General features: G+C 51.7%; 3 protein-coding genes across 3 annotated transcripts; all 3 read left to right on the forward strand.

Moving 5' to 3' along the window:
- Positions 1 to 43: 43 nt before the first annotated feature.
- Positions 44 to 8,667, forward strand: N7533_007493 (kinetochore-microtubule binding complex subunit SPC105; the record flags this gene model as incomplete). The annotated part of the gene is made up of 10 exons (XM_057104143.1): positions 44 to 280; positions 367 to 724; positions 785 to 3,360; positions 3,417 to 4,662; positions 5,040 to 5,305; positions 5,610 to 5,758; positions 5,816 to 6,695; positions 6,756 to 6,931; positions 6,993 to 7,535; positions 7,596 to 8,667. 10 exons carry the CDS (start codon positions 44 to 46, stop codon positions 8,665 to 8,667), a joined length of 7,503 nt encoding a protein of 2,500 aa, XP_056959100.1.
- Positions 8,668 to 9,481: 814 nt separating this feature from the next.
- N7533_007494 (uncharacterized protein) lies at positions 9,482 to 10,598 on the forward strand (the record flags this gene model as incomplete). The annotated part of the gene is made up of 2 exons (XM_057104144.1): positions 9,482 to 9,591; positions 9,719 to 10,598. The coding sequence occupies 2 exons, from the start codon at positions 9,482 to 9,484 to the stop codon at positions 10,596 to 10,598; spliced, it is 990 nt and encodes a 329-aa protein (XP_056959101.1).
- A 946-nt stretch (positions 10,599 to 11,544) lies between these two features.
- On the forward strand, positions 11,545 to 13,205 carry N7533_007495 (Regulatory protein cys-3; the record flags this gene model as incomplete). Its single annotated transcript, XM_057104145.1, has 2 exons — positions 11,545 to 11,800; positions 12,631 to 13,205. The coding sequence occupies 2 exons, from the start codon at positions 11,545 to 11,547 to the stop codon at positions 13,203 to 13,205; spliced, it is 831 nt and encodes a 276-aa protein (XP_056959102.1).
- Positions 13,206 to 14,229: the final 1,024 nt, after the last annotated feature.

Below are 14,229 nucleotides of genomic sequence, written 5' to 3' on the forward strand. Positions count from 1 at the left end.
ACTATGCTTGGGTGATTAACCCCCTGCTATCTTTGTCGACAACATGTCTTCTCGCGACACAGGTGCTGCGCGAGTACGCTCTCGCCGCTCTATTGCACATGTACCCCGATCGAGGATGACGTCTGGTCTGGATAAGGAGAATGCGACAACAGACATCGGCGCAGTGACACCTTTTGAACCTAACACGAAACCCGCCATGAAAGATAAGAAGTCGCGAAGTAAGAGTTTAGGACCTGGTGGACTGGACGCTTTGCAAAACTCCAATGGCAATCGACGCCAGGTAGGCAGTTCTTTCTTTGTTGCTTTAGAGCTTTCTTCCCACGCGCGCGCGGAGAAGTATGGTGATATTGACGAATCATCTCATAGTCTACGGCCTCGTTTCCTCTCAAATCAATTCTTAAACCTACCGTTCCCGTATCTCCAGTGCGAAACATTCCATCGTTCGAAGAAACTCGTCGTCGCACCCCGGCTCGTAAAGCGCAAAGCCTGGAGTCCAGCTGGGAATCCAGCAGTCAGAATCAGGAGGGGCTTTTGATAGACTTTGCAACACCTCCCCGACCAGCCGCTGAAGGAGATGATACTGCCAATCCATTCGATACTTTCAATGCAACATCTGCGATTCGCGAGGAGATGGCAGCTACCAAGGAGCGCGATGACAAGGAGCGTCGGGAGCGCGAACGCCAAGCTATATTAGAGAAACGAGCGGCGCGACGGAAGTCTATGGGTAGGCCCAATATTCCATATTGGACGAATTAACCCAATTTCGTTAACACTATCTATACAGCCAACCGTCGTGTATCATTTGCCCCGGAGGCTACACTGCACACCTGGAACGTTGTGGAGATCCCCGACGACTCGACATCTTCGTCTGCAGCAAACTCTACTCGACGTGCCTCTACTGCGAAAAATTCGGAACCCACGGCCCAGGCACCATCCCCTGCCAAAGATGCTCCATCGTCACCCGAAACAGACGCTGGCTCGGACTTCGGGTTCTCACCAGTTCGCCAACAAGATCTTGAGCTGATACGAGGTCGCTCCGGATCTTCAGGCGAAGACGAAGGCCCGGCGGAAATGTTCTCCAGTCCATTCAGCGGAAGCTCACCAGGCAGCGAAGATACTGGCGCACCAAGCTTGGGAGAAGTGGAGGAAGATGATGGTCATACCTCCGAGTCAGATGATGGCTTTGACGCCGAAAGCACTGCTATGAGTATAGATGACATGACGGCCCGTTCCGGCGTCAGTGTACAGTCCGACGTTTCGTCTAGCTCGAGCTCCAGTGCCAGACTGAATGACGCATTGCGACAGGCTGCAAAGGAAGCCGGGACGCAAGCCGTTGATGAAGAGGATGGGGAAATGTCGATGGAAATTGCTGACCAAGAAATCACTGGCGCTTTCCAACCCTGGATCAAGAAGGGCCAAAGACAAAGCTTCGACTGGTCAGACATTAGTGCTCGAAACGACCAAGAAAACACGGAACCATCAAAGGTCGCTTCAGAAAACGATGCCCCCGGGTCAGATGAGATGGATGAAGATGAAGAGATGAGTATGGACGTGACGAATGCGATCGGACGCATACTAGGTAAATCATCTGGTCATCGGAAGAGTGCCGTGCGTCGTCAGTCCACTGCACAGCAAAGCGAATACGATGATCAAACCATGGAGATGACAAACGTCGTCGGGGGAGGAATTGAAAGGGTCGAATACCCCCGGCTCGATGATAACGACAACGCCGACGAAGATGAAGAGATGACCATGGAGTTCACTTCGGCCATTGGAAAAGTCCTCAGCAAAGGGCCGTCATATGGACAAGGTGCAGACGTTGAGGCTGAACAGTTTGCTACTGACACAACTAAGTCAGACCGCATGACCGACGATAAAGATAAAGGCTCAGATGATGGGATGGACATGGAAATGACTAGTGCAGTTGGTGGTATCCTTCCATCGGGGCTGGAAACCCAAGACAAAGTTCAAGCAAAGAGGCTCATGGAACTCGAAGCCGAGTCCGGGCAATTGAACAGCTCTCCTTTCCAAGAGATCACTCAAAAGTCCCCAGCAAAATCACCTTTGTCATTTCACGTGGCGGCGGTGGCCTCAGAGCATGGAAGCCCCAGCTTGGCGAGTGTCAAATCCCGGACTCCTCAACGTAGTTCTCTTTTGGAGGAATCGAAAACACCAGAGTCCAACAACCCACGTCGTTCTCCACGCAAATCACCGACAAAGAAACCATTAACCCCTCCTAAGCAGTCTACACCCCAGACGAAGCCGGCCACGCCAAGCAAGACACCCCCATCTGCAAATGTATCATTCCGGAGTGCTTCTCCAAAAAAGCTTTTCCGACCTGAACTTCAACTTCAACGTTCCGCGGAAAAGAAGAAATCACCACGCCTCAGTATATTCGAACACGGCACAAATGGTGGATCCTCAACCCCTCGAATTGTATTGCAACCCCGAGAGGCACGACGCTCATCCGGCCTGGGAATTGACAAAGAAGGACTTGGGTCTCCCCGCGTAGTTGCTTTACTTGACAAGCGCCTGTCACTCGGTGAAAACACACCCCAGTTTGTCCCTCAGCAACAGCCGCGAGGTGCTGTGCGCTTTGAAAATCCGCTGAAGATGCAGGCGGATGAGGAGAGAGACCGCGAGGAAGAGGAGCTCAGAGAGGATGGGCATATCCAACCTGCCAACCCCACGAACAGCGATATTGGCTCAAATCTGAGGAATATGATTTCTAGTATGAGCCCGAAGAAGGGCAGAATTGGAAGTCGGAAAAGCCTCCATGTTGGCGCTGCGCGTGGCATCCTTGGCAAGCGACCAGCTGAGCTTGACTCCGACGAAGACGAAGTCGAGAACTCTCCTAAACGCCTCCGTGGTCATGACGTGAGCCCTGTCAAGGCAGTACGACTCCCAGCCCCGTCGTCGGCCAAGAAGGATCCCACCCGGCGGTCGATTCTCTCTCCTGTCCGTAGGGCTCGGAGCTCCTCGCCACTCAAGGGTAGTACTACTCCCACCCAACAGCCGCAGAGTGCCTCGAAGAAGGGAATCACTCCTCTCAAGGAAGGTGTGGATTCTCTCCATATTGCTTCAGACCCCCAACAGTCAGAACCAGAAGAGGGCCTCCCGGATCAAGAGCCTGAGCCTGAGGTAGAGCCTATTCAATTGCAAGACTTCCTGAACATGACCAATATTCATTTCATGGAACTCACAACCACGAAGAGACGACACACGACCGCGCCTGGAAGTGCCACTAGGAGATTGAGCAGACGGTCTGGAGAGCACGTTGCCAAGGCAGGAACGTTCACCTTTGATGACTGCGTGGCTGCTGCACTGTGCACAGTTCCTATGCTGGAGTTGTATCAACACGTAAGCTCTTTCCCACCTGCCCGATTCTGAATTCTACTAATCTTAAACACATTTAGTCCTGCCGTGAGTTGAAGTCGTATATCTCCGAAGGCCGTCAAGTCATCCGATCCATCGAGGCCGAAACCTATACAGAGAACCCTCCCCTCTTCCGAGAATATGTGACAGCCCCACCAGACATTCGAGTGATCATGGACAACCAGTTCCGGAATGTGAAGACGCACGCGCGACTGTTGAGTAAGGCGACATGGTATGAATGGCGAATGAAGTTACTTGAGGGTCTCAAAGAAGGGCTTATCCGTCACGTGGATGACATGAAAGCCGACGATGTTTTATTGTCTAAACGCGAGGAGATTCTCAACAACATTGTCCCTCCACTGGCCGAGAAGCAAACATCCCTTGAACAAGAAGCAGAAAATTTGAGGCAGCTGGTAGAAGAAATGGAGACTTGCGATCAGGATGAGCTGCGCGGCACGCGTGAGAAGCTGTCGACTGTTGATGATGAAATCGAGGCCAAGCAACGAGAACTTGAGCAGCTCCAGGCAGAGGTTCAAGAAAAGACCGAGATCATTGATGCAGGAACCGAGATGAGCAATGAGTTCTTAGGTGAAATCCAGGAAGCGGAGCGTATCAAGGAGGAGTGCCGTGGGTGGAGTGCTCGCGACATCAATGAGCTGAAGAACTCCGTTCAACGTATCGAGCGCCAGACTGGTTGGTCGATCCTCTCTGCCTCTTTCTTGCCGGGGAAATCCGCCGATCCTATGTTGGTCATGTCCTATCAGGGCCAACTCCAGATCAAGTTTCACCCCGGCGCATTTGCGACGAAGACATCCAACGGCACAGAGAAGACCAACCGGCTTCTCGAACTCAGCTCCGTGAAAGGCAAAACGACCTCACCGATCGCATCTTTCGCTCTCCAATCAATGCAGAAACACCTCTCCACGATAAATCAATCCAAAACTGCCCCGAACGAACTGCTCCGTTTTATCTCCTCCGCCTGGGATCGCACCGGGGGCCTAGAGAACGAGGCCCGCATGCTTGAATTCTGCGGCGTCACTCGCCTCACCCTATCGGAGCCAATTAATTCCTCTCTCTTCCTACGTGCCCGTTGCACCGTCCTCGGCCATACAGCCGTTCCCTCTTCGCCTAGCCGCAAGGCTTCCGCAGCGAAGAAGACCGGCACTAAGCGAATTGACGTGGACTTTAACGTCCGTACCCGTATCAGCACCTGGAGTGAAGATGCCAAAGAAATTGGCACTCTCGATTTCCGCATCGATGCCATCGCGACGAAAGTCTACGGCTTCGGTACAGGCAATAAGTCGGGATTATCGGGCAAGGGAAATGGAGGGTATCCTTGGCAAAGGACTTTCCCTTGGTGATGGGGCACAGCTTGGCAATGGTGTTTGGTGCAAGGCTGTACGCATGCTTACCGGATCTGCTTTTTGAGTTTTATACCTAGGTGACTTTGATCTTTTTGTATTTTGAGTCTTCGCTTTCCGTTTAGGGTGGATCGGATCATATGGTGGGGACAAGGATGTCGAACTGGATATGGAATGGGATGGGATCAGGATGGAGACACGGAGTTTGATATTGGAATATCCACTTGCGATTGAGCGAACATTTCAATGATTATTTTATTTATTCCATTCACTTGAAATTTCGGTACATACTAAAGTACCTAGGCACCCACAATGTATTCCGTATGGAGTACCTTGTCCCTCGTACCATTAGGGTTCCCCCACCAAACGGAAGTCGGGAATCGGCACAGCCGGACTCCGAGGAGGAGGGGGCTAACCTCCGATCATTGTGGCAACCGGAGTTGAGTCTTCACCAGCACATCCGCAATTTCAACCCGAGCTCTATTAAGTTCCTGAATCTTTTCAGGGGAAACCTCCATGTTCCAGGGTCTAATGTATTCGCGCTAAAGCGCTTTCCCGAATTCCCTTTGGTGCCCGCTAGGCAAGTCTTGGCATAAATCGCGGAGTTCCCGGGGGAAATTGCACAACGCAATGCTACAATCTCATGGCATAACCTCCGGTGGCATGGATGCATTCTCCACCCCCACAGTCTCCAGCTCATCTGGACGGAGACGAAGTCAAAGAGTACGTCGCGTTCTTGGGTCTGTGTCAAAGAGAGGGATGGCTTTGGCTTTGTGACTGGCCCCCAATCCGGAGATGCCGATGGCCAAGCACTCGTGGTGATGACGATTGGGTTTTTGGTGGTGACTGTGCTAACCGGATGATATTATCTAGGCCTGTGATATGTGCTATCGGAAGAAGACGAAATGTGAACTCGAGGACTCCCATCTAGTCTGTGTACAGTGTACCCGGCGTGGCTCGCAATGCGTCTTTCCTGGTAACCAGCCGCAGCCGCAGCCACAGCCGCAGCAGGAGGAGCAACGGTAGGTCTCCCTATTTCCAACCATGTATCAAAGGGATATCCCGCTTATAATCCACAGAGACGAATATGTGCACTCTTTGAAGATCCGCCTTGAGAAAGTCGAGGCACTGTTGAAAATGGCTGGTGTCCTGCCCGAGGATGACATGACTAATGATAATTTGGATGAGAACGAGGATGAGGATGAAGATGGTGATGGCGATGATGGTGATTATGGAGACGAAATTGGTGATTTTCATGACGCTGATGATGATGATTGCCCGGGTGATGACTGGGGAGTACCTGATCAGCACAAAGGGTCTTCAGAAAACACTTCCCGCCCTTCGTTTGAGTCAACTACTTCACCGGATACTGACCACCGATCGAATAAACATGATGCTGGCGGTGACCTTGAGGGTACACCCATCTTCCGAGCGCATGAGAGCGACGATCCACGTTATCTTGGGAGATCCTGCTCATTGTCAATTCTTTCCAGAGGAGGCATCGAGTGGATCAAGAGCAAAACTGGCGATCTCAGTTTCTTGCGTCTTCTTTCCACTGACTCCGTTCACGATAGTCCATGGGGCACGTGGCGACCAGATGTCTTTCACGATCTTTTCGCCTCCCAAGTTTACCGGCCTCTACCATCACGTTTGGAGGTGTTCTCGCTGATTAATGACTACTTTCGGTCAGCGAATAGACTATTTCCGATCTTTCATGAGGGTTCGTTTATGAAGATGGTCGAGTGGCAATATACTCAACAAACATGTGACGATGCGGCACGATGGGCCAGTATCAATATGGTTATCTGCCTGGCATATGAATTTCGATACTCGAACAGCTTGAAACCGGAGAAAGACCGTGAAAGGGCTCGGATGTATTTCAAGAATGCCATGTCCGTTTTTACAGAGCTGGCCTTGCGACGGACTGATCTTTTGAGCGTCCAGGCTTTAATGAGCATGGTGAGTTTCCACATTGTGAAAGTTTCACCAGGTTTTTTTGGTGTTAATAACAGGTGATAGGCATTTTTTCTACGCGGAAACTCCGGCACTCAATCTGCAATGCCGTTCACCACCGCAGCTATGCGGTCCTGTCAGCGGATGGGTTTACACCGAAACATCCATAGGCCAGATTTGAGCCTCACAGACCAGGAACAGCGACGACGTGTATTCTGGGTTGCCTTTACTGTGGACCAAAGGTACGAGAGGATATAAGATTAAATGAATGTCGAGTTCTCTTGGCTAACAAATTTCTCTCAGTACTTGCTTGAGGGCTGGAAATGCCCCATCGCAACACCCTGATGACTTCGATGTGCCTCTCCCACAGGAACTGGAAGAGGAGAAAAAGAACCCCGAGATGGCCACCAGCATCACATTTTTCCGCCAACTTTGTCGCATGTCAGTAATCAAGAGTCGCATTTTCTGTCGACTATACGCTGCCAAAGCAATGCAGAAGCCACCCCATGAAACCTACAAGGTAGTGAAGGAACTACATGCAGAGCTCGAAGAGTGGAGAAAGGACTATCCTCTCGAAGCACCCGAGCGAAAAATTGCTCAGACCGATTTTCTATTTGGCTTTGGAGCTATCGGTCTCCACCTCGTTTATTATAATGCCTTGATCATGATTCATCGAATACCCCTCCTTCTCAGCTTCTTAATATCTTCTCGAGAGAATGAGCCAGAGGATCTCAAGTCTTTTAGCAAAGCGCGAGCATCGAAAGCAGCTGTCATTTGTGTTACGGCTGCGCGAGATACTCTGAAACTCGTCAATAACATGCCATGGGGAGATATTGCATGGATCTGGTAAGCGGCTGTCCTCTTCCGCAAATGTTTGCCCCCAACCCTAACTGTGAAGTACAACAGGTCCCTGTTATACTACGTGTTTCTTGCCGCCGCAACCATTTTTTCAAATATCCTCCGAGACACCCACTCCTCGTCAGTACGCGATGATCTCCAGGCTCTCAACATGGCTTCAACTTTCTTCGCAACTCTTGTCCCAGGTGACGGGCCTGCCAATTACGCCGGTTTCATGGCCAAAGTCTGCGGCCATCTGGAGCGTACTGCGCGGCTCGTAGTAGCCAAGAATGAGAAACGGGCTCGCAGCCCAGAAGATAAAGACCAGGCCCAGCACCCACCGACCTCAAAAAGGCATCTCTCGCGCACGGCCTCGACCTCGACGTCAAAGCTCAAACCTCGTCAGCGTCCCACAACTCTTCGAACGTCAATGAACACCGATGCTACAGGCTCTTTCCAGTATCACACATCCGACACGCCACGCGCCTCAAACCCATCCGCGACAGCCAGCTCTTACTTGGCGGACTTCGGAATTCCAGAATCCATCGAAGGCCTACCCCCGGTCAACTCCTCGGGCTACGTCGTACCCATGAGCCCTGGTGAAACCGATTTCTCCAATGCAACTTTCCCCAACCAACCACCCCCCCCTCCGCTTACGACAAATTACACCGGTCTCGGCCTGAGTAACATGAACACCAACGCCTCCAACTTAAATGCAATGTCCTGGCCCCAGACCCATCTACCCGACCAACAAGGCAACACAACCACCTCCTCCCCACTAGACCCAAATGAATCCCCCTTCTCCCAAACAAGCGCCCAAAGCGCATCGATCCCAGAATCCTGGCAGGTCCCTTTGACAGCGGACTGGGAGTACGGCGATAACCTCTGGTCGGGACTTTTCCCCACAGAAGCAATCGCAGCAGCCGGCGTAGGCCAAGAGATCCCAATGCCGATCCTATCCGCCGAATCATACTTGAACCAGGGCCCGTCGCAGAACGACCTCCACACAGCGACCAACAATCCGGAACTCCCCTTCGGCACGGATAATATAGATTATGCGCAGATGTATTCTTCCTCTGCGGCGCAGGGCTCTAACCCGGACCCTGATAATTGGCCGCAGGGGTTTTTGGGTCTTTTTTAATAGACTTCCTTTCCTGCAAGTGGGTATGCAGATGGATTCTTCCTGGACGGCGGGACAATATCTTATCTTCTCGACCCGCGCTTCATTTGGTGTTGCGTGTGATGACTTTCATGAAATCCTCCTAGCGAATCCTTTTCTCTCCTTTGTCGATTGGACGGTCATTGACTCTGTCCATGGTCTCGCTTATTACATTCGGAGAGCTACTACACGACTTCACTTCTGAAACCAGCTAGTACGGCTAGTTATAATTAGTACCTAACCAGGTTCGTTGCAAGGCGTGCAACCACATTGGGGATTATCTTCATTGGGGATATGGGATTGGGGATAACTAAGCTACTTTAGAAGTCTAAAATAAATGAAATAAAATAAGATGTGTTGCAGAGTTAGGTCTTAGAGACTACCAGCAATAAGTGTGGCGCTCCTTAGCGGTAACCGGCTCTCCAAGGCAAGTATAGTCAGTACACTGGGAACGCCCTGGTAATTCCAGTAGATATCCTGGGTGGGTTGCGGCTATGGAGCGCCATAGATGATAGATGGTGGGGTTAGAAACAAATGGGATCAAAAGCAAACACGACCTGCACCGACCACTCGAATGCCCTAATCCAATCTAATCTCCATCGCGCGGATCTACATACCCTAGGTAGGCTAAGCTAAGCTTGTTATCAATACTCCGTAGTTTGACGAGACCTAACCCCGCAAGCACGCACCCTGCGGCTTACAAATGGCTCCCCGCAGCAGCTCAGCTTATGAGAACCATTGATAAAAGGCATTGGGGGACCACAGTAAGACTACCGACACTTCCACTGTGATAATCATGCGCGCAACGATTGTGGGGATCGTCTCCATTGGAGATATGGGTCTGGGGATAGCCAAGTTGCTCCAATCACACGGTTTTCGCGTGGTCACCGTTACTCAAGGCCGGAGGTAATGTCAACAAGAACTGTTACTTATTACCCGATGCCTGGCAACGTAGCATCTGATATACTGCGTCGACTATATATCCGTGGATCTTTACACTGGACGTGACAAACTAATCTACATTGACTGTTAGTGAGGACACTCTTACGCGAATCCGCGCAGCCGCCATCGAGGCACTCCCATCCGACTACGACCTGGTCGTTCAGGCCGACTACATCCTCTCCATCGTACCACCTCGCAATGCGCTCGCGACAGCCGAGCGCATCGCAGAAGCCAGCCTCCAGCCCGAGACGCAATCCCAGAGACAATTATTAGAAGATGTCAACGGGCATCCCAGCCGAAGCCCACTTTACTTTCTCGAGCTCAACGCCACGCCCGCACAATCGGCCGAGGAGACAGCAGCGCTATTCCATCCAAACGAGACCAAAGCACGGAGCAGCGTCCCAATCTTTCTCGACGGTGGAATAATCGGGGCTCCACCGACGCAGCGGCCAGATGGATCGTGGACAAAGCCAAGCGTCGTGATCTCGGGACCAGTGGAGAATCCACCGCCAGCAACCTTCACCGAGCTAGCGGACGCGCTGAATGTGAAACTCGTATCGGGACGAATCGGGGCGGCGTCGACGCTGAAATTAACGTTTGCAGCGCTGACAAAGGGCCTGACGGCGCTGGCGATACTGTCTTTTTCTACGGCGGAGCGGGAGGCGGTGCTTCCGGAATTACTGGCGCATTTGGAGGAGTATTCACCTGCGATGGCGGGATTGGCGCGGGCTGGGGTCGTGGGGATGAGTCCAAAGGCGTATCGGTGGGAGGAGGAGATGCGTGGGATTGGCGAGATGTTGGAGCGTGAGGGTGGATGGGAGGGAGTGGGTGGGAGGGTGTACGGCGGAATCGCGGAGGTCTATCGGACGGTGGCGGAGGAGACGATCCTCGGCCAAGAACGAGTTGGACGGCGGGAGAGAGGGACCAGCGCTGAGGACGTGGCCCAGATTCTTGCCGGACGTAAAGACTAGAAGGGGGATAGTGGTGGTGCGTACTAGTAGAGTGGATCGCGATCGGTGCAAGTGTCGGCTCGGGGGGGAAGAAGCTTGTCGGGGATGGAGACTGACAAAGGTCCAATGTTATACCAATGATATACCAATGCCCATGGAGAAGACATTCTCAACAGTAAATATCCGGAAGTATGGACCATGTGGAAAGCCACTTTACCTAACACGACCGCGTCATCTCCGGGAAGTAGGCTTTGGTACCCGTTACGGAGAATATGTATAGGAGGTGGAGACGGGGCCGAGGCTGGAAGGCAGGAGTCTGGGGATGAGGACATCCCGTAGGTATGCTTATACTTATTCTTATACGGAATAAAAGTACTTTTATAATAGTTATTTAGTATATACGATATACGATATACTATATACTATATTATAACCACGAGTATACAACAGTACGTAGTACTGTTGTGTACCGTTGTGTACTGTCCAGGCGGTCAATCATCATCCCGATGTCGTGATTTCGCCCATCTATCAGATCATCGACTAGCAGATCTCTTGCGTCCGCCATCGTCACGCCTTCTCCCCTCTCGTGGCTTTCCCCCCTGTCACGTTTGGTCCGTCCTTCCCCTTTTGCCTTTTCCTGATCATCTCAACTCTGATTCGTGGTTCGGGTGGCGCGTTATGCGACTGGCAATGGAGTAGCCCATCGGCATTACCTGGACAGAGGACTCCGTACCTTTGCACTCGCCTCAACTCCCCTCTCCCTTTGGTCACTACGTATTCACTGCCCACTTCAATCGTGAGACCGAGGGCATACGACATTATTCTCTCTGGATCTGGCTCTGCTGATCGGAAGACTATTCCTCTCCTCTTCTACTCTTCCTTTCCCCTTCCCTTCCCTTTGCCTTTTCCCTTTTTAACTCTTTTCCCTCCCCCACTCTCCCCTTCGCCTGTTTTCCTCCCATATATCATGCCGGAGGAACAACCAAGGCCTGCGGGCCCCGGATTCGACAAAATTGAAAATTTCAATTTTCTACTGTCGCGCACTGATCCAGCAGCCAAGGGACGACAATATTCCTTTGATGGAGATACTGGGCTGGTCCCGTTCGCCAATGTGAACATAGATTATGATCAAACTGAAGGCATGGGCGGTTTATCCGTCAGCTCCTACGACAGCATTGATGATGACCGTGCCTCTCTGGATCTTCGAGGATATCCCTATCACGGTATGTTTGTGATTGATCTTTTTTATACTTTTTGCTTTTGCTTTTGCCCTTGTTTTGGCATTGTCTGTGTTGCCAGAGGTTGCATCTCTTGCGCCATCGCAGGGCTTGATGGTTCGTGCCAGGCGAGACTGGGCGCGCTTCTCGGTCGGCACTTTCAATCCTGGTCCTGCAAGTCATGTCTTATTCTGAATTCCATTCTGCGTATTCCACTGGGTTACTTGGCCTGGTCTTTTCTCCCCGGACTGGCAGACTCTGGGTCAGGGAACATTGGTCCAACGGTTTAAACGGGCGAAGCGGTTCGTTCCCCTTAACCGTCAACCTTCCAACTTGAACCCTGTGACCATCTGCCACCACCATCTGCCACCGATCGGTCTACACGATCATATATATGATTTACCCCCGGACAGTCCAACTACTCCATTTTTGGGTTTCGTGAGCTCGTGCTCATCGAGGCAGCCGGGATCATCATCAGCTAGCGAGCACGCAATCCCGCATGCAAATGACACGCGCAGCGTCATGGCTGTGGAAGGCTGGCAGCCAACTGAACTGAACCCTTATTGCCTAATCCCTCTTTTTCCCTTATTTCCCCATTTTCTGGCCTATTCGCGAGATGACCATCTCTTCCTCAGCCTCGGAGGGCCCTGCCCCATCTCTATTTTCACCTCCAAATCCTCCTTGAACCTTGCCATTTCCTCCTCTTCCCCTTCTCTCTCCTCTTCTGTTATTTCTTCTCTGCGACTGCCTCCTCCTGCCTGACGAACTCCTTCTCCCATCCTCCATCATGTCGTCCTCTAGAGGTTATCGTCGACCAGACCGCTTACTCCCTCCAGGTCCTACTGGCGACAAGTCTATCAACTACTCTATTCCCGACCACATGATGCCCTATTCGGCTCACTCTATATATCCACCTGTCCCCTTTGCGCCCGATGAGCTGGGCCATGCCCCAGGACAGATGACTCCATCAGATGTCTCATCGTCCATCTCCCCGCCTAACGGCATAATGGGCAACAACAAGTACTCCACCTCCATTCCCGGGGACCGCATCGCGGCAGCCCTAGGCCAAGAGGAAGGCGTACGGGTAGCCGCAGAAGAAGACCGCCGCCGCCGCAATACAGCGGCATCGGCTCGCTTCCGCCAGAAAAAGAAAGCTCGCGAACAGGTCCTCGAACGGACCGTCCGCGAGACAACTGAAAAGAACGCCTCTCTAGAGGCCCGCGTCGCCCAGCTCGAGATGGAGAACCGCTGGTTGAAGAATCTCCTCACAGAGAAACATGAAGCAACGACTCCGCGCCTGCCGGGCGCTCCGCAAGATACTTCTACCCCAGGGAACTCCAAAGGAAGCAGTACTCGCGGCGGCCAAAAACATATTCAGCCAAAAAAGAAGGGCGTCGGCACTGATGAGTAGGACTCAAAATCAAAGCTCGCGTCCTTTATTCTTTTTTTGCTGTGCTTTTTGAGCTTCTCTTTTTTCTTTGCTGCCGTTGTCGTCTCTCGAATACTGGTTGCGAACTGCTCGAGTCTGATCCCGTTGTGCGTTTCATGTATCATCCATCTCTCTCTTACCTGGCACGCTCCCGCCCGTCTGGTATGACGGGTCTTCCTTCTGTTTTACCTATTTTCGCGGCTCCGCTGCACTCCACGGATGGGGTGGTAGCGGGCCATGACGATGTCACGACCTTTCTCCAATTCTCGTCCTCCACTCGGCCCTTGCCGACCGTGGCTTCTGCGATTCTAGAGATGGTCCTCTTGTGCTCAGAATCGGAGTCATTCTTTTTCTCTTTTGGTTTGGTTTGGTCTCGTCTGGCCTGGCTCGGCTCGGAAAAGATTTGATCTTGTACTTTCGTCTTCCTCTATCTCTCTCCTGTTCCTATACCCGGGCTTTCCTGTCTCTTCTATCTCCCACCTCTTCTCCGCCCTCACATGAGGAAATGCTTCAGGATCTGTTTCGCCTTGCCTTGCCTTCCTTCTCTCTCTCTCTCTCTCTCTCTCTCTCTTTGCGGGCTTTTTATCCCCTGCATGCCCTATCCAGGCCAGGATAGGTGACGATTAGATGCGATGTGGGTGCGGTATTGACGTGGTGCGTGTGGCGTGGTGTGGTTTTTATGTCTCATTGTTTGGACTGTCGGTGCCGAATAGCTTAGGCCATCGATGTGATGTTTCTTGCGGGGGTTTTTGTTTCTTTTTTTGTTCTCGGTTCTGTTTCTTCTTTTATCCTACCGGGTTGGATTCGCAGTTTGCACACAGAAATGATTGCTCTGGACCGGCGTGTCCTTTTCTTCTCATTAGTCCCTCGTAATGTTCAAGTTACCCTGTAGTTCGCAAAGTACTAGTATGTACTGCAATAACGGTAACTTGGCCTACATACAGCAGGTGAATTGTTAACGTATACTAATTAAGATGCTAACTCGAAACCAACCTTTACTAGAGTT

This window comes from Penicillium manginii (genome assembly GCF_028828005.1).
Source record: "Penicillium manginii strain IBT 31320 chromosome Unknown utg000005l:1.0-5665137.0:1.0-5668048.0, whole genome shotgun sequence".
NCBI classification, from domain to species: domain Eukaryota; kingdom Fungi; phylum Ascomycota; class Eurotiomycetes; order Eurotiales; family Aspergillaceae; genus Penicillium; species Penicillium manginii.